The following is a 25,407-nucleotide window of genomic DNA, read 5'->3' on the forward strand; positions in this document are numbered from 1 at the left end:
CCAGCGACACACCAGAAGGACACCCTCGCTCAGTGCTCCCGTAATAGCTGGAAGCCATTCAACGTCACGTGCGCTCCTAACTCCTTTGCCTGGGGAGCGGATGGCTGATAATACCGAGAAGGACTTCGAGCTAACAACGGGAAAACAACGCTCCCCTGATTTAACAGAGTGGCTTCATAAAGACCCGGGCAAGTTTTTTCCGTTTTTCACCGATACCTCTAAAACACGTGAAACCCAGCGATTCCCCGAAAGGCTAAAGTCTGCAGACTTCTGAGTGACTTTTATATTTCCAACAGACAATCTATTAACCCCTAGACAACAGTAGAGCTCACTTCTTAATAATGATTATTACTATACCCGCACTTTAGATTGAGTATTGACAACGTGCAGTATCTGAATGTTTGTATTAACCTTACTTTTGTGCCCCTTTATAAATAAAAACGTTTGAAAATAGTAACATCAGACTTCAATGGACCTCTCTATCTTTGCTGGTAAGTGACCCAGTTACGGGATACGTAACAATAGGCATCCGTTAGTCTCATGAGACCATGGATTTGCGCCTTGGTAAGTTTTGAAAGGTTGTATGGGAGACCAGCAATTGCCCAAGCTGCAAGCCTTCCCCTCTCCACGCCACCGATGTTGTCCAAGGGAAGGGCACTAGGACCCATGCAGCTTGGGTATCGTCGCAGAGCAATGTGTTGTTAAGTGTCGCGCTCAAGGACACAACATGTGCCTCATGCTGAGGCTTGAACCAGTGACCTTCAGATCACTAGACCAATGCTTTATCCACTAGGCCACGTGCCAACACAAGTGTGCTTAGAGACATTAAAAAATACCCCATCTATTATATCCAGTGCTCCCAATGCAGACTCCTCTACATTGGTAAGACCGACTTAAATTAGGGAAATTAGAATTAGAGTCAAGCACCTCTGCTCCCTCTGCCAAAAACAGAATTTCCCGGGCTAACCATTTAAATTCCTATCCCCATTCCTGTTACAACATGTCAGTTCATGACCTCCTCTTTTGCTGTGATGAGGCCACTCTCAGTGGAGTAGCCACACCTCATATTCCATCTAGGTAGCCTCCAACCCAATAGAATAAAAACTGATTTCCTCTTCCAGTAATTTTATCCCCTCCCTTTTCCTCTTCCTCTATTCCCCACTCTGGCCTTTTACCTCTTCTCCTCACCTGCCTATCGATTCCCCCGGTGCCTCTCTTTCTTCCCTTTCCCCCCCAAGGCCCATTCTCCTCCCCATCAGAATCCTTCTCCAACTTTTCATCTTTCCCACGCACCTGGCTTCTCCAATTATCTAGTTTGTCCTTCCTCTCCTCCCCCACGTTTTATTCTGCTGTCTTTCCCCTTCCTTCCCATTCCTGAAAAAGGGTCTTGGCCTGAAACATGAACACTTTATTCATTTCAATAGATGCTGCCTGACCTGCTGAATACCTCCAGAATTTTGTATGCGTTGCTCTGCATTTTCCTTAACCACTTCTTGAATCATCTTGAGGTTGCTTTATACAGGGAGCAAGATAAAACCACTAAAGAAAATTGAGGATTTACAGTGGTGAAATGAGGTTCTACCTGATCTGTGGAACATCTACTTTGGCAATATCACTTTGAAATAAATATCTGGGAGTCAATTTGACTTTCAGTAATACAGTAATTTTGTCTTTGGGGATACTGAAACCGGACCAGTCCACAATACACCTCTACTAATATGCCAAAATAAAAATTAATCTTCTAGACTGAAACAATTGCATTGACTGACAATCATGACAATGACTGGTCCTTTGGCACCAATTGTCTGGTGAATAGATTACACTAGCAATAGTTCTTCAGTATAAGGTCTTCAGACAACGAAATGTAAAATTGTCACCTTTTCATCAACACTTGGTATTATAAACAATGAGTCAAGTAGGTATCAAGGAAGATTAGCCAATGAAAGTGAAAAGTGAATTTAAATCACATACTGTTAATTTCCATGGCAATGCAAATAGTTACTGTACTTAAAATGGACAGGGATTGAGAAATATTAACTTTAAAACATAGCATGGAAGAAACTAATCTTACATAGCCGAAGGCATCAGAATAAATCTCAAAACTGCATTTCTGAACAACAAAGTTACAACATAGTAAAGCAACCTGCATGATATTATGAAACCTCCCAAAAGCCAAAGAAGACATTAGAAGGGAGAAACACAGATAACATTTTAGACTAATGATTTATTTGATAAAAGGTCATCAGCTTGAAACATGAACTCTTTCTTTTTCCGCTGTTGTTACATGACTTCATTCAATTTCTCCTTAAAATCCTTGCTGTTTCATAAGGAAGAGCTTTTACTTACAAAGGTAAGTCCAACTTCTTTGCAATTTCAATTTGTTCAATGAAGACCTTTCTTTGTTCATTCTTCTGTACCTCAGTGCTGGCAAAACGTGGGGTGAAATCCAATCCAACCTGGAATTAAATCAGAAGCATAGATGAGAGGATTTTTTAGTATATAATCACTTCATCAAATATGACATAGAATTTCAAATAAAAATGATCAAAAATATTATTTCCAGTCCATTACATCTATAGAATCTCTCTTTTAGTGTCAACTGTTGATCAGTTAGTAGTATTCTTTTCTCTGTGTCAGAAGCTCTGGGTTCAAATTCTGTTGCAATAAATTGAGCACATGAATACTGGCTCCTTCAGTTTCTCCAAGGGAGAACTGCATCTTTAAGTACGATAATAAATAGTTATTGCTAAGTTCTTCCATCATTTTTTGGTGTTGTTTCAGATTCCAACATTTGCTATTTTACTAGTTTTACATTGAACAGTTTGCTTTCTCAGATGACGTAAAAGATTCAAAGAAGAGCAGTGGTTAATTTCAGTCTAGGCCAATAATATGGACCCTCATATCAACATCTCACAAAAACAAAAAAAATGCTCTCACATTATGTGTTTGAGGGAGCTGCTATATACTGATGGGTCGCTGCTTTTGTAATCTCAACTACAATTCAGTAATATTTTGCTGTCAAGTACTCTATATTGCCACGAAAATTCTAATATTAATCTAAATCTTTCTTGTACTTTCCAGTGAATTTACAGATTTATACATTATAATAGGTAACGTATAATGTACAAATCTGTAAATTCCACTGGAAATGATACATATGTATTACTGTACACACAACTGTTTTGCATTTTGTAAGGAAGTGGTTCAACACATTTGTATCTTTTAAATGGATTGTGCATCAAGCTTAAATTCTTGCATTAAATTCACAATAGAAATACTGTGTATTTTGACATTGTAGATGAAACCTGGTTATAATGTTACTTTACAGTCCAATATTTCATCTGAAATAAGAGCTGAAAATATCTAATAATTGACCTTGCTCTTTTCCCTGCCTTTGAAACCATGGACTGAAAAAAACTGTTGCACATGTTTAATCTTTATGTCCTGTTTTGAAAGCAGAAATGTATAAACAAATTTCCTTGTGCTCAGACTTTATTTAATTGTCTGATTGATGTTGAAATCTGAACAATCAGAGACTTTATTTGCTGTGAAGAGTGGACGACTCAATTGGCATTGGATTGAATTTGAGTACTACTGATCATAAAACCTAAACTGTCAGCTGTTGTGTTTAGATGTTGGCACAGTTCAACTAACGTCCTATTTAACTACATTTCTTTTGTCAGTTGTAAACTTAAAATTTTCCATTACATGAGTAAACATTACTATCTGTGAGTGTATGACCATAATTATATTTAAATAGCAATACATAATCAGCATGAAAAAAAAACAGATAAAAGAGTCCTTAAATCCCCTTTTGTTCAAGAGGCTGATGGTTGAGGGGTAATAACTGTTCTTGAACATGAGGTGCGAGTCCTGAGGCACTTGAACCTTCTACCTGATGGCAGCAGCAAGAAAAGAGCATGGCCTGAGTGATGAGGATCTTCGATGATGGGTGCTGCTTTGCTAAGGCAACATTTGATGTAGATGTGCTCAAAAGCATTTACAGAATTTTCATTAAAAACACCTTGCTTTGGTTGACAGAGTGATATGAACCATTTAGTGTTCAGTAGGCTGACACAATTTCTATTGCTTTGCACTATTGAAAGTTTATGCTTTAACATGTAATATGATTGGATATTATTTTGCGCCACTGAGTAAAACATGGGCATCTGAGAATAAAGAACTATGTTTCACAGGCATAAATCTTAGCTTATTTTCAGTAATTATATCAACTATTAGGAAAGGATGTGTGAATATTTAGCTGAATTATACCAGGTATGACAGGCATCAGTTAAGTGGGAAGAAGTTTTTTTTTCTTCTGAAAGAAGATTAATGGGAGGCTTCATTCAGTTTGAATTCGTAGTAGTTTTTTTAAAAAAGAGATATAGCATAGCAACGGGCCCTTCCAGCCCAACAAGCCCATGCCACCGAGTTACACCCCAAATTGATAAGACTATGCAAGGAAATTCTGTCCCTACTGACTGGAGGATCAATAACAAAGGGATGTAGTTTAAAGATCTTCACTCCTGATGAAGGGTTTCGGCCCGAAACATCGTCACTACCTCCTCCCATAGATGCTGTCTGGCCTGCTGAGTTCTGCCAGCATTTTGTGTTTTTATTTATTTCCAGCATCTGCAGATTCACTCATGTTGTAGTTTAAAGATAATTGTTTAAGCTATTTGGGTTGGTTGGAATGAGCGAAGTGGTGCTGGGTGGGTGGATGCAAGGGGAGAGACAGAATTTTTGTTTACACAGTGTGGTTGGTAAAATATGAACAGACGCATACAAATGCTCTCAATATTAGCTTACATCTGTGAACAAGAAAAAGCCGCAAGGTTATGGGAAAATACTGGAAGAATGAGATTAATTGAGCAGCTGTTTCAAAAGCTGGCACAGATAAGAAAAGCTAAATAACCTCTTCCTATTTTGTACAATTTCTTCAGTTATTTTGCAAAAATAATCCAGTTATTCTAGTCTTAAGAATATTGCAGGATTGGCATACCTTTTTTTTGCTTTATTTGGGTAATTCTTTTATTTAATTATTTTCTGCAAAAACAGAAATGGAACAAATGAAGGGTCTATATAGTTTAATGCCAGAAAATGCGTTTCTGGGTTGTCTTGATATGTACAGTTTCTTTTTAACAACAGAAACATTGTATTTCAAAGCTTTAGTTACAGCTGGTTTTCCTTCAAAAGCAGACTTTTATGCTCCCCAGTTGTTATTGCAGTATTTTAGGCTACTGATCTGATGTTGGCATAGAAATGTAATGTTGCATTTGGGGCCTCATTAACAAATTGTCCAACAACTTTCTCTTCAACCAATAAAGGAAAATAGCAATGGTAGAAACAGAGGAAAATGTGGAAACAGAAACAAATTGAATTTATAATGAAAAATTAAGAATGAAAAATAGTGATTATAGGTGGAATGAAAGGAAACAAATTGTCTTCCTTCTCTCTACATCCAATGGTAGATGACAAAAATTCAAAAAGGGGCAAGCAGAAAAAGACATTACATCAGATTGTGTTTAGAAATCACTATTGATACTGTATATCAGACTTCAACATGTTAATAACTTGTGGTAGGTAAGTGGTGATTTTTCACCACTTAAGTATAGTATTTAATTGCATCCTTCATTACTCAAAAAAGTAAAACAGCCTGTTAGTATACTATTCATTATTTTTCACTGAAACAGAACAATAACTGGATAATCAAAGGCCATGGTTCTTCTCATTAACTTTCTACTATTTGAGAATCACATCATATAATGATAATGAAATTATTAACTAATCACAGCAATCAATTGTATTAATTAGTTGATAACAAATCTAGAATAACACCAGGAAATCACCACTGCTGGAGAGGTCTGAGAACCATAAAGTGTCCAAGCATGTTACAGTTTCAGTATGTCATGCTTCATATTACTATACTAACATACTGCTTCCAAATGTTATTTTACAAAGGAAATCAAACACTAGATTTACAGGGATGTAAAAACTGTACAAGATTACATATAATGATTTACTATTTTAAAGAAATAAATGCAAGTTATATTAAAAATAAAAAAAATTCAGTAATTTAGATGTACAGTGGATTGAATTTAATTGGCACACACAGGGTCCAGTGCATTTTGGCCCAATTAAGTAGACGTCCCGATTAGCCAAAGTTTCATGGAAATAGTTTAAAAAAGACAAACTACTATTTAAATGACTAACAAATTATTTAACTGAAATACAGAACAATTGAGAACATTACCAATATTACTACAGTACTACAAAACTGTGTATTACTTCCTAAAGTTATCGGAGGAATACATACAGTGTATGCTGCCGTGTTCTTTTGATTGCCTGTAAATGAACAAAATCAGTGTAGACACCTGGTGCAGATGATAGACTGCATGAGCAGTGTCAAAAGTCACTACTTTTTAATTCTACATTGGTCAGCCCAAATAAATAACACAAATCCTTGCAACTGATGCTATTTAAAAACTGTTCGCTGTTAAGCATAGTGTAGTGTCTAACAGCCACACAAATGCATGTGACTGATACTTGTTAAAAACTGTTTGGCAAAATTCTCTTGTCCCAATTTAGCAGCATATAGCCTAAATATATAAAGGACAGAATGGCTATTTTCCGTATTAGTTTTTGTTCTTTAATAATTGTCCCAAATAAGTGGCTACCCTATTAACCAAAGGCCCAATTAACCAGAATCCATTGTATTTTCATTTTCATTGGGTAACAGTGCACCACACTGACCACAGCATCAAACTAAGGTACAAGAATCACATTACCAAATATTGTTTTACTAAATATATTCCAGAAGCAGTATGATGATGGGATTTCCACACAACCAACATTTGTACCCTAGAAATAAACCACAATATTTTAAATGCTAAACTGGACATTACCTCTCCAATTGCCAGTAAACATCCCTTATATTTTTCTATTAATGGAAGTGCATCCTCCAAATCCTGGAAGAAAGTAAATAATGATCCTTAATTAAATAAAAGCACAATAAAGTGATGAGTTCAAAGAAATGACCAAAGATCAGATAATAGACTAATTATGATGATGCTAGGCTTCTTCTAGTTTGTCCTGAAAGTTAGGATTACATAATTGCGTGTCTCAGTTTTAAACTTACTTTCCAAAGAACTTTGCAGGAACTATGAACTAATAATAACATTGTTAAGACAGGAAGGCATCCACATCTGATTAATAATGCAACAAAAATACTTCTCTTTAACCAATGAGATATTCAAAAGTAACCAGAAGAACTAATGAGAGTGTATTATAATGGGTGAATTTAATTGTACATGATATGCAGAAGAAGAAAGGAAAAAATCTGGAGAACTAGGGTAGGAACAAGACACAAAAGACACAAAAGAAGAAAATTAAAACTGACTACATTCTCTTAGAGCAAATCATAAGTTGAAGGAATAAAACCTCATGCCTGTTTATTTTCAGGCCAAGAGAGGTTAATTCTGTCATTTACAATTTTCAAATCTGCTGACAGATGTGAAAAACACTCCTGTAAAATTATTACATTTAGTCTTAAATAACTGGCCATTGCCCCTTTCTGTGCATGAAATTATTTTAAAAATAAGGCAAGTCAAGTGAAGTTCATTGTTACTTAACTACATACACGTACAGTTAAAGTCAAAAGTTTTCAGTTTTTCACAATTGCTGATATTTAATCCCAGAAAACATTTCCTGTCTTAGGTCAGTTAGGATCACTATTTTAAGAATGTGAAATGTCAGAATGATTTATTTCAGCTTTTATTTCTTTCATCACTTTCTCAGTGGGTCAGAAGTTTACATACACTTTGTTAGTATTTGGTAGCATTGACATAAATTGTTTAACTTGGGTCAAACGTTTCGGGTAGCCTTCCACAAGCTTTTCACAATAAGTTGCTGGAATTTTGTTCCATTCCTCCAGACAGAACTGGTGTAACTGAGTCAGGTTGGTAGGCCTCCTTGCTCGCACACGCTTTTTCAGTTCTGCCCACAAATTTTCTATTGGATTGAGGTCAGGACTGAAATGGCAAATAATATGCACCTTCGAAATAAAACTAGGGAAAAAGATAGCGAAGCCTTGAGCAAGAAAGCTGATGTTACAGTTATGGTGCCTTTGCATGCTGCTGGACCTGCACTACCTGATGATCTCAAGCGGCTTCATTTAGTACTTCTTACTGACATGACACAAGCGGTGCACTCTGCCCTGAAAAGAGAACTTGAAGATGCTTTGTCACCAGTGGAATGCTACCATGGAACAAATTATGTCTTATTACGAGTCGCACGATGAACGCATTTGTGAGGTTGAAGATGGCCTGAATGATTATAGTGACCGACCGGTGAGCACCGAAGCCACCATTGCAGCGTTGCAGAGCGAAAATGCATTTCTGAAGGGAAAGCTAGATGACCTCGAAAATCGGTCGCAGAGATCCAATATGAGAGTGGTCAGCATTCCTGAAAATTTGGAAGGTTCGGACCCTGTTAAATTCATAACCGAGTTTTTTGACGAAGTGCTGGGGACAAATTTCTTCCCAAGGTCTCTCGTACTTTCGCATGCTCACCGAGTTGGACCTAAACCATCCGGTGTCTCTGAAGCCAAGCAAACGAGACCAAGAACGTTTCTGGTTCTCTTTCACTTCTTTCAAGATAAGCAATGCATCATCAGTAGATGGCAGCAGGAGTTGTATTTCTGCGGGCATTGAGTACTTTTTCATGAAGATTTTAGTGCGGAGCTGGGGAAAAAACAAGCAGTGTTCAAGGAGGTGAAATCCCTACTTTAAGGGGAAGGGTTCGGTCTACTGTATCCTGGTAGGCCATTTAGAACAGAGATGTGGAAAAACTTTTTCACCCAGAGAGTGGTGGATATGTGGAATGCTCTGCCCCAGAAAGCAGTGAAGGCCAAGTCCCTGGATGCTTTCAAGAAAGTTAGATAGAGCTCTTATAGATAGCAGGGTCAAAGGATACGGGGTACTGATTGTGTATGATCAGCCATGATCACAGTGAATGGCAGTGCTGGCTAGAAGGGCCGAATGGCCCACTCCTGCACCTACTGTCTATTGTCTGCCTGGCTCAGGGTCATCCATGAAGGTAAAAAGTATTATCTTGATATACCAGGGGCGGCTAAAGTATTTTACCATTCATGCTGGGGAGAAGAATGAGAAAAGCAATGACTTTTTTTAGGTTACTCATGCAGCATTGAAGGAGCCTCCCACCAAGGCAAACTGTTAATTTTCATAATTCACTTCTTTGTTCATTTTTTCCAGTTTAATTTGTGGAACACGACCAGGTTGAACTGCTATACTGCAGAAACTGATTAACAAAAACTTCCAACCAGCAAAATGTAAGTATTTGGGATTTGCATCTCTGGCATTTAGTTTCCTAGTTTTTTTTTTGTTTTTAATGCTTTGCTTGATCTATGTTATCTTTAGCCTATATATATTAAAGGTAGAATAAGTGACTGTACAAATTTTATGGAGGGGAACCACCCTAGCTTAGATTGAAGGTTTGGTTGTATGGGCAATGCTTTGGAAGTTTTTTGTTTGGTAAAGCCTGCGATCATCCTCAGTTGGGGAGGTAGATTAAGGTTTCGGGGTTAATTGTTTTTTCTTGTTTGTGTAAAGGGGTGGGGGAGTGTTTTGGGGGATTACCATGGCAGTTTATTCTTTTGTATGTTAGGATTGGCCAGACTTTCTTTTCATTGTGCGTTATTGTGTGCAGTTTGTGCCCTCGCACTGTTTTGGATTGTGGGCCCTGTGTGTCTTTTGATCTGGTTAACATGAGTGCTGCTGACGGAGGCCACCCTGTGAGGTTTATTTCTTGGAATGTAAAGGGGCTCAATGGTCCTGTTAAAAGAGCTAAAGTTTTCTCTCATCTGAAACAATTAAAAGCAGATATACTATTTTTACAAGAGACACATTTAAGAGTGGAAGACCATAATAGACTCCGTAAAGCATGGATTAGTCAGGTTTTTCATTCCAGATTTAATAGTAGGTCCGGGGGGGGGGGGGGTGGCAATATTAATCACCAAAAGAATGCAGTTTACACCATCTGATGTAATCAATGACACTCATGGTCACTCTCTTATAGTCTCTGGATCTGGATCTCTTTTTCAGATACCTGTCATTTTCTGATTGGGACGATGTCCACTTTGCAAATAAGGTTTTGTCATTAATACCTAACCTGAATACACAGCAGCTAATCTTTTCAGGAGATTTGAACTGTGCTACTGACCCACTGCTTAATAGGTCTAGCTTTAGGGGAACATCTTCTGGTATGGCAAAGGTCTTCTCGATGTTTATGCAACAAAATGCTTATATGGATCCTTGGAGATTTTTGAATCCATCTGTTGGGCAATTCTCTTTCTTTTCTCTTGTTCACCACTCCTATTCCAGGCTAGACTATTTCTTTATAGATTGTTCCTTGATACCAATGATTAGACAAATTGAGTACCCTGCTATAGTTATATCTGATCCCTCGCCCGTGAAACTGGACCTATGTTTTCCTTTAAACGTTAGAGAATGGCCTCTGTGGAGACTTAACTCCCTTTTGCTTTCCAATGAGAAATTTTGCAGTTATATAATCGGCTAACATTGACACATTTTTTGAGATTAACAAAACTGAATCAATATTGTACTCTTTACTTTGGGAAACTTTAAAAGCTTACTTGAGGGGTCAAATAATATCTTATACTTCACATGCCAATGAGGAGCGTAGGAAGGAAATGCAAGTGTTATTACAATCTATTTTGCACCTGAATAGGCAATATTCTGAGGCACCCACTGCAGTATTATATAAAAGCCAGGCTGATTTGCAAGCGAAGTTTAATCTTCTATCTACAAACCTATCAGAACAATTAATTCTTAAGACAGGTGGCCTCTATTATGAATATGGTGACAAGGCAAGCCGGCTTATGGCTCATCACTTGAAGCGTCAAGCTGCATCACGACTTATTCCCCAGATAAGAGACACGCACCAAAACTTAACAAGCAATCCAAAAGAGATGAATAACATCTTTGCAACTTTTTATTCCTCTCTGAATACCTCAGAGTTTCCCTCAGATATAACAAATATGGAACATTTTTTAGATAATTTGGAAATACTAACTCTTGAACCAGAGCAAGTGGAGAACTAGATCAGGCTCTTGGGCAGGAAGAGATTAATAATGCCATTATAGCTATGCAGAGTGGTACATCCCCAGGCCCTGATGGTTATCCAATAGAATTTTATAAGAAATTTAAGGATAAGCTCATACTGGTCCTTCTAGAAGAGTTCCAGGAATCTTTGGAGAACGGTTCCTTACCCCCCCACTCTTTCACAGACATCTAGTTCACTTCTTCTGAAAAAGGACAAGGACACGACTCAATGTGGATCGTATCGCCCCATCTCACTTTTGAATGTGGATGTGAAAATTTTGGCTAAAGTACTTGTGTGCCATTTAGAACGCCCCTTCCCAAGATAATCTCAGATGATCAAACAGGTTTTATTAAAAATCACCATTCTTTTTTTGATATCTGTCGACTGGCTGATGTGGTTTATTCACCCAGTGAGTCTCTGAGTCCAGAGATTGTTATCTCCTTGGACGCGGAAAAGGCGTTCGATAGAATGGAGTGGGTATACTTGTTCAGTGTTTTGGAGAAACTTGGACTTAGCAGAATATTTGTAGCCTGGGTTAAGCTATTATATCACTTGCCTTTAGCGTGTATACAGACGAATTATTTTCGATCTATTTCCCATTAACACGTGGCACTCGCCAAGGCTGCCCATTGTCCCCTCTTCTTTTTGCAATTGCAATTGAGCCTCTTCCTATTGCACTTAAGTCAACTACATTATTTCAAGGTGTTAGGAGAGGGACATGGAACACCGCGTATCCCTATATGCTGATGACCTCTTACTTTATGTTAGCGAATCTGTAGGTAGCAGTCCTGCTATTGTGTCATTAGTAGGTCAATTTGGAGCCTTCTCTGGCTATAAACTGAATCTTCAAAAAAGCAAATGCTTTCCCATTAATAACTTGGCCCTGCAGAATCTTTGCCGGTTCCTTTTTCTCAAGATGGTTTTGTATACCTAGGAATACACGTTACTCACTCTTTTACATCTCTGATTGAAGCTAACTACAGGCCTCAGGTCAGCCAAATGAAGGCTGATTTTGAGAGATGGCGCAGTTTACCCCTTACTATAGCTGTGAGAATTCAATCAGTGAAAATAACTACACTTCCTAGATTTCTTTATTTGTTCCAGTGCTTGCCAGTTTTCTAATCTAAGTTATTTTTCAAATCAGTTGACCACACTATAACCTCCTTTATTTGGGAAAATAAGGTCCCTAGGGTTAATAAGCACACTCTCCAAAGGGGTTGTGACGTAGGTGGAATGGGCCTTCCTAGCTTTATTATTACTGGGCATCGAACATTCAAAAGGTATTATTTTGGCTTCACCAGCTAGATATAAACTGGTGCCTGCCTGAGACACGGTCTTGCTACTCTTCATCTCTCCCACCTTTACTGTATTCTTCCTTGCCCTTGAAGTCCTCTCATTTCACATCTAATCCAGTTGTGCTATCCACCTTCAAAATTTTTAATCAATTTCGCTGCCACTATAAACTCACATCAGCTTCAGTTTTGGGTCCCATTTATAGAAACCATCTATTTCTTCCCTCCACACTCGATTCAGTTTTTAGACAATGGGCTTTGAACGGTCTTATGTGCATTAAGGATTTGTACACCGATAATATATTTGAAAGTTTTGATAACCTGTGCAGTAAATATCGCCTTCCGCATAATCATTTTTTTAAAAATACCTGCAGATTTGCCACTTTGTCAAGGAAATATTTCCCTCTTTTCCTTATCTACCTCCTGTTATGTTGTGGGAAAAATTCACTCTTAGTTTTAATAATAAAGGGCTGATCTCTGTACTATACTTTCAGATGATGTCTTTGAGAGTTCAGATCTAAACAAAACTAAGCCTAGGTGGGAGCATGACCTTGGTATGGATCTGGCTGAGGATATTGGGCAAAAGCATTGAATAGGGTTCATTTCTCATCATCATGTACTAGACTGGGGCTCATACAATTTAAAGTTTTACACAGGGTATATTTAAGTAAGGCCAGGCTTGCTGACATATATCCTGGGACAGATGCTGGCTGTGATAGGTGTTCCTTCTCCCCAGCTGGTTTAGTGCATGCATTCTGGTCTAGCCCTCAGCTTGATGGTTATTGGGCACTGGTTTTTAAAATTATCAGTGAGCTTTTGGGGCTGATACTGAGACCTTGCCTGCTTATAGCTGTATTTGGTATGGCAGATGATGCTTTGGGTTTAAACGCAAACCAGTCGGATATCATTGCATTTACATCACTTTTGGCCCATAGGAGAATCTTGCTGGAATGGAAATCTGCCACTCCCCCATCTGCTGCTGGTTGGTTAGAGCACGTAATGTTTTTTCTGAAATTAGAAAAGATTAAATTCACTCTGAGGGAGTCTGTGAACAAGTTCTATTCGAAATGGGGACCTTTCTTGTCATATTTTGGGAGTCTTGAGGAATTACCTACTAATTGAGGGTATTTGATTGTACTTGGGAAGTTGCCTCCCTTTTAACACGCATATGGTTTACCTCCCAGGGTGTTTGATGAACTGTAATATGAGTGTATTCTGGATCATCTGACATGTTGTGGATGTGTGTGGGCCTTCGTCTTGAAGTAGTGTGGGGATATGGCTGTGAAATGTCCGTACTTGTATTTGAGAAGTGTTCTATTGTAAAAACATTAGCTACCATGGTATGCTCAGGGAGGTTGGGTGAGGGGAGCAAAATGGAGGAAAATGTAATCCATTATGTATTCTGTATTGTGTCATTCCTTCAATAAAAATATTCAAAAAAATGTTTGACCCAAGTTAAACAATTTAAAGGCAATGCTACCAAATACTAATAAAGTGTATGTAAACTTCTGACCCACTGGGAAAGTGATGAAACAAATAAAAGCTGAAATAAATCATTCTCTCTACTATTATTCTGACATTTCATATTCTTAAAATAAAGTAGTGATCCTAACTGACCTAAGACAGGGAATGTTTTCTACGATTAAATGTCAAGAATTGTGAAAAACTGAGTTTAAATGTTTCTGGCTAAGGTGTATGTAAACTTCTGACTTCAACTGTATATAACATATATAACCATATAATGTATATACAAACAAGGCAACGTTTCTTCCAACCAGGGTGTAAAGCACAGTAGCACATGTTAACTTATGAAGGGTATGGATACAATCTACTGATGAATCACACATAAATAACAAAGTAAAGTGCATTAATACTAAATACTGTAAGGTACATAACAGATTAATCAGTGCCACTTCAAATACAAAGCATCAATCAGGGAGTTCAAAAGCCTAATGCCCTGGGGGAAGAAACTGTTTCCCATCCTAACTGTTCGTGTTTTTATGCATCTTAGTCTTCTGCTTGATAGTAGAAAAAAAGTCAAAGGGGATGCTGGGTGGATGAGTGGGATCATTAATAATACTAAGAGCCCTGCATGTGCAATGCTCCTGATAAATATCCCTGATAATTGGTAGGGAGACCCCTATGGTCACATCTGTTCTCACAGTCCTTTGTAGGGAACTTCTGGTCCAATGCTCGACTGCTCCCATACCAGATGGAGATGCAACTTGTCAGGAAGCTGTTGATAGTGCTCTAGTAAAACACAATTAAGATGAGCAGGGAGAGAGCTTCACTTTCTTTGATCTTCGTATGAAGTAGAGCCGCTGCTGTGCCTTCATGTTCAGGGAGGTGATATTAAAGGACTAGGTGAGGTCATCTGTGATGTGAACTCCCAGGAACTTGCTGCTCTTAACTCTACAGAGCAGTCATGTATTCACAGAGGGGAATGGTTTGTCTGCGCCTTCCTGATGTCCACAATGATTTCCTTTCTCTTCTCCTCATTCAAGCTTAGGTTGTTCTTCTCAAAACAATCCATCAGCTGCTCCACTTCCTCTCTATACTCCACCTCAACATCATTCTCATTATCATCTGCAAACTTGATGTTACAGTTTGAGCTGTCACACGTCAGCAGTGTGAACAGCAGTGGACTGAGCACACAGTTTTGGGGAGCCCTTGTGCTTAACTTAATGGGACGAGAGACATTGCTACCCACACGACTGACTGTGGCCTTACTGTTAAGATGTCCAGTATCCAATTGCAGAGGGAGGTGTTGAGACCCAGCGAGGACAGTTTCCCCACCAGTTTCTGGGGTATGATGGTATTGAATGCCAAAGTGAAGTCTACAAACAGCAGTCTGGCATATGAGACCCCGTTTTCCAGCTGGGACAGGACAGAGTGGAGGCATTGCATCATGCATCATCAGTAGATCGATTCGAGCGATAACCTAACTAGAAAGGGACCGGTGTAGCCGGGAGTAAGGCCTTAATGTGCTCCCCGACCAGTCGCTCAAAGCATTTCATAATGGCTGATGTCAATCCCATTGGATGATAGTCATTTAGGCAGGTTACTGTCACCTTCTTTGGCACTGTAATGATGATTTGGCACCTTGAAGATTGAGGGGACAATGGATAGTTCCAGAGAAATGAATCTATCTGATTGGCACCTACATCAGCTGAGCTGCACAGTCTTTCAGCAATATAACAACTATTTGCATAGCATTTACTTTGTATTAGGTATTATAAGTAAGTTGGAACAGGTATATCCAGTATTATTTAGGATCAGTTAGTCAAGCGTTTGTCTTAGTATATAGTATATATTTCACCTTTCTATACATATAAAACACTTAAGAAACGTAGGTATTTCAATAATTAAGCCACTGTGTTGCTTAGTAATAATTGTAGCTTTCCTCAGGGCAGGGTCTTTCACATGCTCCATTATTCTCACTTTATCCTCTACAATTGTTCCGATCGTTGACCGACTGTAGCCTAATGCTTTTCCAGTGTGTGGTCAAGAGACTGCTTTATAGGTACCTGGTATGCTACTGTAAACCAGGTCTAGCGTATTTTCACCTCTGGAAGCAAAATCAACATGCTGGTAGAATTTAAGCAGGACGTCTTTAGATTTGCATGGTTAAAATCACCAGCAATAATGAAAATACTTCTGGGGTGTTTGGTTTGAAAGTCACTGATGGTGCTGTTGAGCTCTCGCAGTTTCTCACTGGCACTGGATGGGTGGGGGGGGAATATATATACAACTATCAATACAATTCTAGTGAACTCCCTCAATATATAAAATGGTCTGCACTTCACAAAAATAAATTCAATCATCGGTTAACAATGGGACACCACCGCTAAAGTGTTTGTACACCAGTTCTTATTTATGTAAATACAAATACAGATACAAAAGATCTTATCTAATTCGTATCACAGCATCACAATCAGTGCATATTTCTAAACCAACACTCTGGTTTCATTATCATCAGAACATTCAATTTTTTGTGTAATAGCTAGTATATGATGGCATAATTCAATGTGGTGCACCAACAAAGCTCCTCATTGTTCGTACAGAATACAGCAATCTCATGTACATAGCCTTGCAGTTTGCTTATCTTCCAGAGGTGGACTGATGAACATTTTAATAACATGAGGTGTGTTATAAATCAGGACTTCAATTTACAGTGACTAGAACAGAATATTGTGTAGCGAAATTTCGATCTATTCATACAAGTCTGAAAACAACAATGTATTGTACCTCCTTTATGGAGTAAAATCCATACATTTGTTTGTTCCCTAGCTAAATGCTAAACTGCTATAGCTAAATGGAAACTGAAAAGTACCTTTCTGACAGCCATTTTGCCTGTTGGCTAATTAATCCACGTAACCAATATAAATATATTTTGTGATGAGTTAGCACAATGGTATATTACACATTGTAAGTTATCCCATGTTGTAGATTAATGGTAAAAAGAATCAAAGAGGAGTATGAATGATGGAGAAAAGGGAAATAAAAAGAGGAGCAATGGAACTAATGATATTGTTCACCTTGGAGATGGCATCAATCCAATGGACCAAATGTTCTCCATCTGGGTTATTATATGTATACAAACAGTAGGAGGATTAATTTTAGCTTAAAAATGCATCTTAACATTCCTTTTTCATCATAAAAATTATCACTGAACATTGCCTTGCATTACCTCAAGAGTGGCACTACGTTGTTCTTGTGGTGGATTTCCTTGCACCGGATGAACTCCAAAACATGGTAGCACAAACCCAGGATATCTGAAAGTAATTATTGTACATTATTTTATTAAATAAAGATAAGGCAAAAAGATCAAAATATTACTTGGAAAGACTCTTATATTCCTGTTGATAGTGTGTCAGTCATTAACTCTGCAAAAATAAGAATCTGAATTCGGCCATTTAGCTCATCAAGTCTGCTCCACCATTCTATCATGGCTGATTTATTATCTGCCTCAACCACATTCTCCTGCCTTCTTCCAGTAACCTTTGACACACTTACTAATCAAGAACCTATCAACCTCTGCTTTAAATATACCCAATAACTTGGCCTCCACAGCCATCCATGGCAATGAATTCCACAAATTCACCACTCTCTGGCTAAAGAAATTCCCTTTCATCTCTGTATTAAATTAACATCCTTGTATACTGAGGCTGTGCACTCTGGTCCTAGACTTTCCCACACAGGAAACAACTTTTCTGTGTCCATTCTTTCTCGGCCTTTTCCCCCTTTCTTCCAAATTCCAGCAAGTACATTCTCATTAACCTTCTCTGTCCTAGTACAGGCCTTCTCAACTGTTAACTCTTTCATTCCCAGGACCATTCTCAAGAGTTTGAATGTTGTAGGTCTGTACTCTGGACACTCTCCTATGCCAGTACATTCTCTCTTAGACTGGGTACCAAAAACTGCTCACCATATTCCAAGTGCAGTCTGAAAAATGCCTTATAAAGCCTTAAAATGATACAACTTTAATTCATTTTAGTGGTGTCTTAGAAACTGCAATACAGACATCTTACCTTCAACATTCAAACATTGGCAACACAATCTGTCAATAAGAAGATGTTCTCCTTTGTAAATCACCTCAGCAATTCCCATGTCTTTGTGAGCCACCACAGTAGTGTAGCAGTTGGCGCAACGCTATTACCACTTAGGCATTCTGGAGCTCAGAGTTCAATTCCGGTACCATTCTGTAAGCAGTCTTTGTATGTCCTCCCCATGGAATGCATAGGTTTTCTCCACTTCCTCCAGTTTCCTCCCGTAATCCAAAGGCATGCTGGGTAGGCCAGTTGGTCACTGTAAGTTGTCCCATGATTAGGTTAAAGTTAATCTGTTTTCTCAAGGGTTGCTGGGGTACCATGGCTCAAAGGGCCAGAAGGGCCTAATCTGTGCTGTAGTGCTAAATAAGATAAAATATTATATTGTACTAACAAGACAGGAAAGGTAATTTGACTCAGCAGGTTTACATCAGATTATGTTTGACATTTCCCTCCTATGTACTTCATCTAACCTGAACCACTTTATTAATTCTTTCCTCATGTCAGCTTTCCCTTTATGCCAGTTTCCTCAACAACTCTATGTGACTGCAAATTCGCTACTCTTTCTATGTGAATGAATTCAAGTCTGTACTATAATATTGGCGCAAGGTATTTGTTTGAGGTTTGTTACTCTACATATACCATGTAAAAATATTTAACATCCATCAAATATGACGTTGGTAAATCACATCCTATCCACTATAAAGTAGGACTGATTAATAATATAACAGATACTTCAGAGAGCTCTACTTGAAATGCAAGCTGAGTAGAATTAATGATGTATCTATTCTAGTATTCTCATTTTACAATGTTGTTTTAATACATGTCCTGGATTGTATTCAAACAATAAGGATTACATCATCGGATATATCATCAATGTTGATCTCATCATGTATGTACCAGTAAAAACAATTCCTATTACATCATTCACTATTGTGCAAGCTCACAAATATATGGGCTACATTCTCAATGCCTGTAAGAAAGTATATTCTTTAGGTAAGAGTACATGAATTTATAAGAAAGTCTGTGAAATATGCTGAAGGTAGCATAATTCACGGAAGAATTGTGAGAACAGATTGCTCCAAACAATAATCATCGTTGCTATATACAACTGCACAATAATCAATACTACAGATGTACTAATTGTACCATGTTTTTCAAATTAAAACTTACCTCAAACGATCTATCATTCATTTTACAAAAGAATATTCTAGCTTACAAAATTATAACTGTAGGTGTTTTGAGTAAGTATTCTTTAAATGCCAGAAAAATATGTTTTTCCTTCCTTAAAATGCATTGATATTTGCTGTGCAATATTCTAGGAACATTCCAAATTATTTCTATTTAATTCTCTTTTGAAATGTGGATATTCTTAGCAAATTCTGCAATTTTAAAGAAAGCAGTCCTTAAATGCCTTCTTAAAAAGTACTAGCAAATGGTTCTCTTTAACCACGGCAATATTTCTAGTGAAGATATTCCTATAATGCTGTTAGGTAAAGAGAATTTGCAAACGGTGTTCCCAGGTGTCTGTTGCCCTTTCAGTAAGCTTGTGTGGTACTGTAAAGCTTTGATGAGTGCTGTAATGGATTTTGTTGATATGATATGCAACTGACTAGATCCAGTGTTGAACAAAATAATGCTCAGCATTATAGATTGGTGTCAATCAAACCAGTTACTTTTTGAGTGTTGTGGAAGCTGCATGCATCCAGTTTATTCATCACAAAACAAACTTGTGACTTGCAGATAGTGTAAAGTCTTAGGAAAGTTGAGAGACAGGTCACTCACCACAGAATACAGCCTCTGTTCATGCAGCCACAGTATTTATGTGACTGTTCCTACCAGTTAAGGTTCTGATGAACCCAGGATGTTAATGCTGGGAATTCAAAGATGGCATTGCCAGGAAATGTCAAACATAGAACACAGAACATAGAAAATCTACAGCACACTACAGGCCGTTCGGCCAACAATGTTGTGCCAACCATATTATCTACTCTAGAAGCTGCCTAGAATTTCAAAAGAAATTCATTTGTGAATACTGTACTTGTAATGTTTGATCCTTCCTTTATTCCAATATTTAAGTTTAGATATTATTTCAGCAGGAGGCATCGCTCAGTAAAGCACTCTGTTGCTTTCTACCTTAAGAAGTTTGCTTAAACTCTGGCATAACCAAGTACAATGTTTGCACTTGTTCAAAATGAGTGTCAACAAAGCAAAGGATCTTGAAACTCCAACTAAAATATTCAATTTGAGATAATATTTTGGGAATGGACAATGAAATTAAACAAAAATAAAGCAAGTTAAAGTTAAAATGGAGAACACAAACACAAACTGTTCCAGCTGCTACCATCCAGAAAACGGTACCGCAGCATGAAAGCCAGGACCAACAGGCTTCTTCCACTAGGCCATCAGACAGATTAATTCACGCTAATACAATTGTATTTCTGTGTTATATTGACTTTCCTGTTGTACATACTATTTATTATAAATTACTATAAATTGCACATTTAGACGGAAACGTAACATAAAGATTTTTACTCCTCATGTATATGAAGAATGTAAGAATAAAAGTCAATTCAATTAGCAGTAGCATATGGTATTGGAAAACCATATAGATAGAACCACATCAATGAATATTTCTCGTCAGTATTTACCATGAAGAAGGACTTAGAAGCTATTGAGTTCAGGGAAGAGAACAGTGATATCCTGAGGAATATCAGCATCATGAAGAAGGAAGTGCCTATGTTCATGAAGCACATGAAGATGAATAAATCCCAGACAAAGTTTTGCTTGATAGACTAGTACATAACATTGGAAAACATGGATAAGAAATGGACTTGGTTGTAGTGGCAGTGAGGAGTTGTTTTTTGGATTGGATATATGTAACCAATGGAGTGTTACAGGGATCTATGCTGGGATATAAGTGAATCAAGCAAAATACTTGTTTTTATGCCAGATACCTTTATGACTCCAATTAGTTTGACAGCTAATATTCCACAAAAAATGCTAAGGAGCATGGTGAAATAAATGATTTTTCAGGTAAATAGACAATATAAAGAAATACTGAGTAAAACTGATCAAAAGAATCCTGAGTAGTGTCTATGCCTGGTGTAGTTAGACTACATCAGCAACAGAGGACAGTTTACAACACGAGTAAGACTGCCATTGTGCTAAACATGACAGGCTCTGTCACCTCAAATCTGGACATCCATGAAATACTGTAACTCACTGCATTACTTGGCCCAGTATATTTTGGTGTTAGGCAATGTTCAGTGGGGACTACAGAACAGAAAACCAGACAACCTTCAAGATGAGATGCCAGTATCACAATATTCCAATAATCAACTAAAAAGCAAAGCAGCATGGAATAGAAAGAGCCTGTGTGATCACATTCTCTAGAAATTAGATCAATGCTCAGCAATTCTAAATGAAGGTGGAAAATTAAATGGCTAATTGTTGTGCCTGCATTGCCACAAAATGACAAATTTCACAGCTTATGTCAGTGACAATAACCCTGATTTAATTATCTTTATCCTGAATGACAGTGGAGATCTGATCATTAGTGCCAAGGGAAAGGCTAAAGTACTTATAAACATCTTCATCCAGAAAAGCTAAGTATATGATGGATTTGCCTTTGCTTTCCTTCCATCAAAGAAGCAGACAGCCAATTCAGATTGTAATATCAAGAAAAGATAGATAGCACTGGATGCAAGATCTGACAACAACCTGCTGTAATGCTCAAAAACTTGCTGCATCTCTAGCCAAGCTCCAATAATCAACAACATTTACCTAGCAAAGCAGAAAATTCCCTATTTTTCACAAATAGAACAAATTCCAATCTGGTCATTTATCAACCAATAGTTTATTTATTTAGTCGCCTATAATTAAGGCTCACATATATGGTGGAGTTAGTGAATCTAAACAATGGAGCTGGAATACTCTTAGCAATAGCATGCTAAAGTACAATGAGACCATTGTCAAAACATTCTAACAATTTGGCAAAAAAATACTGATTTTGACAATTATTGATAGATTAAGTACCTTTTGATAAATATTGATGAGAATATCTAAGATGTTGACACACAGGAACTTGAAATACTCAGCAGTGAAAAGGATAAGCAGTTTCAAGTTCCTTGGTGTCAACATCTCTGAAAATCTGTCCTGGGCCCAACATATTGAAGCAATTTCAAAGAAGGCACAAACGCAGCTGTATTTCATTAGAAGCTTCAGAAAACTTGATATGTCACCAAAGCCACTTGCAAATTTCTACAGATGTACCGCGGCGAGCATTCTAACTGGTTGCATCACCATCTGGTATGGAGGGGTTTCTGCATAAGATCAGAAAAAGCTCCAGGAAGTTCCTATCTCAGCCAACTCCATCATGGGCATAAGCCTCCCCATAGTTGAGGACATCTTCAAAAGGCAATGCGTTAAAAAGTCAGCATTATTCATTAAGGAACCCCATCACCCAGGACATGCCCTCTTCTCACTGCTACCATCAAGGAGGAGCTATAGGAGCCTGAAAATACACAATTAATATTTTAGGAATAGCTCCTTCCCTTTCACCATCGGATTTCTGATAAACAATAATCCACGCACACTATTTTTGCACTACTTATTTTATTTAATTATTCATGTATATAGTTAATGTGTCAATTGGGGCATGTCAGGACCAGTATATTTTGGCCCAATTAAATGGCTGCCCTAATTAGTCGAAGTTCCATGGAAATAATTTAAAGGTACAAAAAGACAAACTGCCATTTAACTGAATAACAATTTATGTATTTAAATGGAATACATAACACAAATAATACCTCTACAATATTATAAAATTGTGTATTAGTTCCTAAATTATTTGCCGCACAATTCATCTGCCACGTTATTTTGATTGACATGAATGAACAAAATCAGTGCAGATAATACACCGCCTTCACACAATGCTTTAGATAATTGCATTCTCTAAATCTTCATTGTCATTGTAACATTCAAGATGATTGTCAATACCTTCATAATTCCTAACTTGTTAAAGTTGTGTAACCATCTCATTTTCACTCCTAGCCATTTCTGGCAATCCCAAGCCTATATGCTTGAAACCAGGGTAAGAAAAACTGTACCAAATCGTCTTACTACTATTTCTCATCAACCAGCAGTGACAAAAAAAAAAACTGATTTTTGAACACAAATACACACAACTGATACTGTTAAAAACTGATCTTTGGAACCACGTTGTATTATCTAATGATCATGCAAGTGCATGCAATTAATGCTAGTTAGAAAATGTTCAGCATCAGTCTTCTGCCCCAATTAAGCGGCATATTGTCCCAAATAAACAAAGGGAATCCCGGCTATTTTCTCAATTTAGATTTTGTTCTTTAAAAGTTGTCCCAAATAAATGGCTGCCCCAATTAACCAATGGCCTAATTAACCAGAATCCGCTGTATTTCTTGTTGGAATTTATAGTTTAAAAAAAATATATACTGCTGCCACAAAACAATTTTCACAATATATGCCAGTGATATTACACCTGATTCTGATGATGAGATTATGCTAACATACTCCTATTCTAAAATAACTGCCTCTTCCAGAGCAAAGTCATCAAGTGGATCTCAAGATGATGTCATAGAAACAAAGAGCAATAACTGCAGATACAGATCCTTCAGCCCAAGATGTCCATGAAATTCACAGTACCCACCCAGCCAGTCCCAATTTCCAGTGTTCAGTCCATATTCCTAGTAAATAGTGTGACTGATGAATGGGTGTATGCTTTCAGAGTCCAGTTAATCGGAAATGACACATGTACCTATTCACATGCATGTTAAATGTTCCTGTTCCATAAACTCACCATCCTCTGCATGAAAAAGCTACCCCTCAAATCTTCCATAATACACCCTAAATCTCTGCTCTCCACTAATCTGAGAGTTACATCCACCTAATTAAAGTCTCCTATAATTTTATTCTTCTGTGTTCCAAGGAATAAAGATCTAGCATAGCTAAACTAACTCTATAATTCAGGCCTTCTACAATCAGAATCAGGTTTATTATCACCAGCATGTGACATGAAATTTGTTAACTTAGCAGCTGCAGTTCAATGCAATACATAACCTAGCAGAGAAAAATAAACAAAATAAAAAATAATAAGTAAATCAATTACAGTATACGTATATTGAATATATTAAAAATGTGCAAAAACAGAAATACTGTATATTTTTAAAAAGTGAGGTAGTGTCCAAAGATTCAATGTCCATTTAGGAATTGGACAGCAGAGGGGAAGAAGCTGTCCTGAATTGCTGAGTGTGTGCCTTAAGGCTTCTATACCTCCTACCTCATGATAACAGTGAGAAAAGGGCATGCTGGGTGCTGAAGGTCCTTAATAGTGGAATTCTGAGAGACTGTTCCCTGAAGATATCCTGGGTACTTTGTAAGCTAGTACCCAAGATGGAGCTGACTAGATTTACAACCCTCTGCAGCTTCTTTTGGTCCTGTGCAGTAGCCCCTCCATACCAGACAGTGATGCAGCCTGTCAGAATATTCTCCATATAACATCTCTCGAAGTTTTTGAGTATATTTGTTGACATACCAAATCTCTTCAAGCTCCTTATAAAGTATAGTCATTGTCTTTCCCTCTTTAGAACTACATCAATATGTTGGGACCAGGTTAGATCTTCAGACATTTTGACACCCAGGAACTTGAAACTACTGACTCTCTCCACTTCTGATCCCTCTATGAGGATTGGTATGTGCTCCTTCATCTTACCCTTCCTGAAGTCCATAATCACCTCCTTCGTCTTACTGACTTTGAGTGCAGGTTTTTGCTGCAGCAACAATCCACTAGTTGGTATATCTCACTCCTGTACGCCCTCTCGTCACCACCTGAGATTCTACCAATATTGGTTGTATTGTCAGCAAATTGGATAGGTACATGGAGCTCAGAAAAATAGAGGGCTATGGGTTACCCTAGGTAATTTCTAAGGTAAGGACATGTTCGGCACAGCTTTGTGGGCCGAAGGTCCTGTATTGTGCTGTAGGTTTTCTCACTATCTATGTTTTTATCAAATTTATAGATAGTACTTGAGCTTTGAGATCTAGTCCTGGCAATTTCTTCATTATTTTCCATACATTCTTTCCAGTTTAACCACACTTTTCCTGCAACACAGTGAACAACCTCACCATCAACTTACACAACTGTAACATACTGTCCCAGTTCCTATACTCATTGCTGAAGAAGATGAGCATTTTTATTTCCTGTTTTATAACCTTGTCTACTAGTAATACTGCTTTCAATGAGCTATGCACTCACAGGTCAAAGGTTTCCCACTTTATTCCTCAAATGCTCTAACTCTATGGCGCCAGAGGTCATTTTAGCAGCAGACGATACAACTGAAGACACTTCTCAGCTTTTGGAAATGTTCCACTTCTCAATCATTTTT

The 25,407-nt window shown here is 37.8% G+C and overlaps 1 protein-coding gene and 1 long non-coding RNA gene across 3 annotated transcripts in view; one reads left to right on the forward strand and one right to left on the reverse strand.

Moving 5' to 3' along the window:
* Positions 1-14,026, forward strand: part of LOC132402847 (uncharacterized) — a 56,695-nt gene extending 42,669 nt beyond the window's left edge. The window contains exons 3-4 of the long non-coding RNA XR_009515108.1: positions 9,273-9,349; positions 13,370-14,026. This is a non-coding gene — a long non-coding RNA (uncharacterized LOC132402847). The remainder of the gene's footprint in view (positions 1-9,272; positions 9,350-13,369) is intronic.
* The window catches only part of LOC132402844 (putative deoxyribonuclease TATDN3), an 83,250-nt gene that overhangs the window by 34,734 nt on the left and 23,109 nt on the right, over positions 1-25,407 (reverse strand). For both annotated transcript variants that reach the window (XM_059985862.1, XM_059985863.1), the window contains exons 4-6: positions 17,125-17,209; positions 6,906-6,968; positions 2,347-2,456 (exon numbers count right to left, since the gene is read on the reverse strand). In XM_059985862.1, coding sequence (XP_059841845.1) covers positions 2,347-2,456; positions 6,906-6,968; positions 17,125-17,209 — 258 coding nt within the window. The remainder of the gene's footprint in view (positions 1-2,346; positions 2,457-6,905; positions 6,969-17,124; positions 17,210-25,407) is intronic.

Source organism: Hypanus sabinus, chromosome 12 (assembly GCF_030144855.1).
Source record: "Hypanus sabinus isolate sHypSab1 chromosome 12, sHypSab1.hap1, whole genome shotgun sequence".
NCBI classification, from domain to species: Eukaryota; Metazoa; Chordata; class Chondrichthyes; order Myliobatiformes; family Dasyatidae; genus Hypanus; species Hypanus sabinus.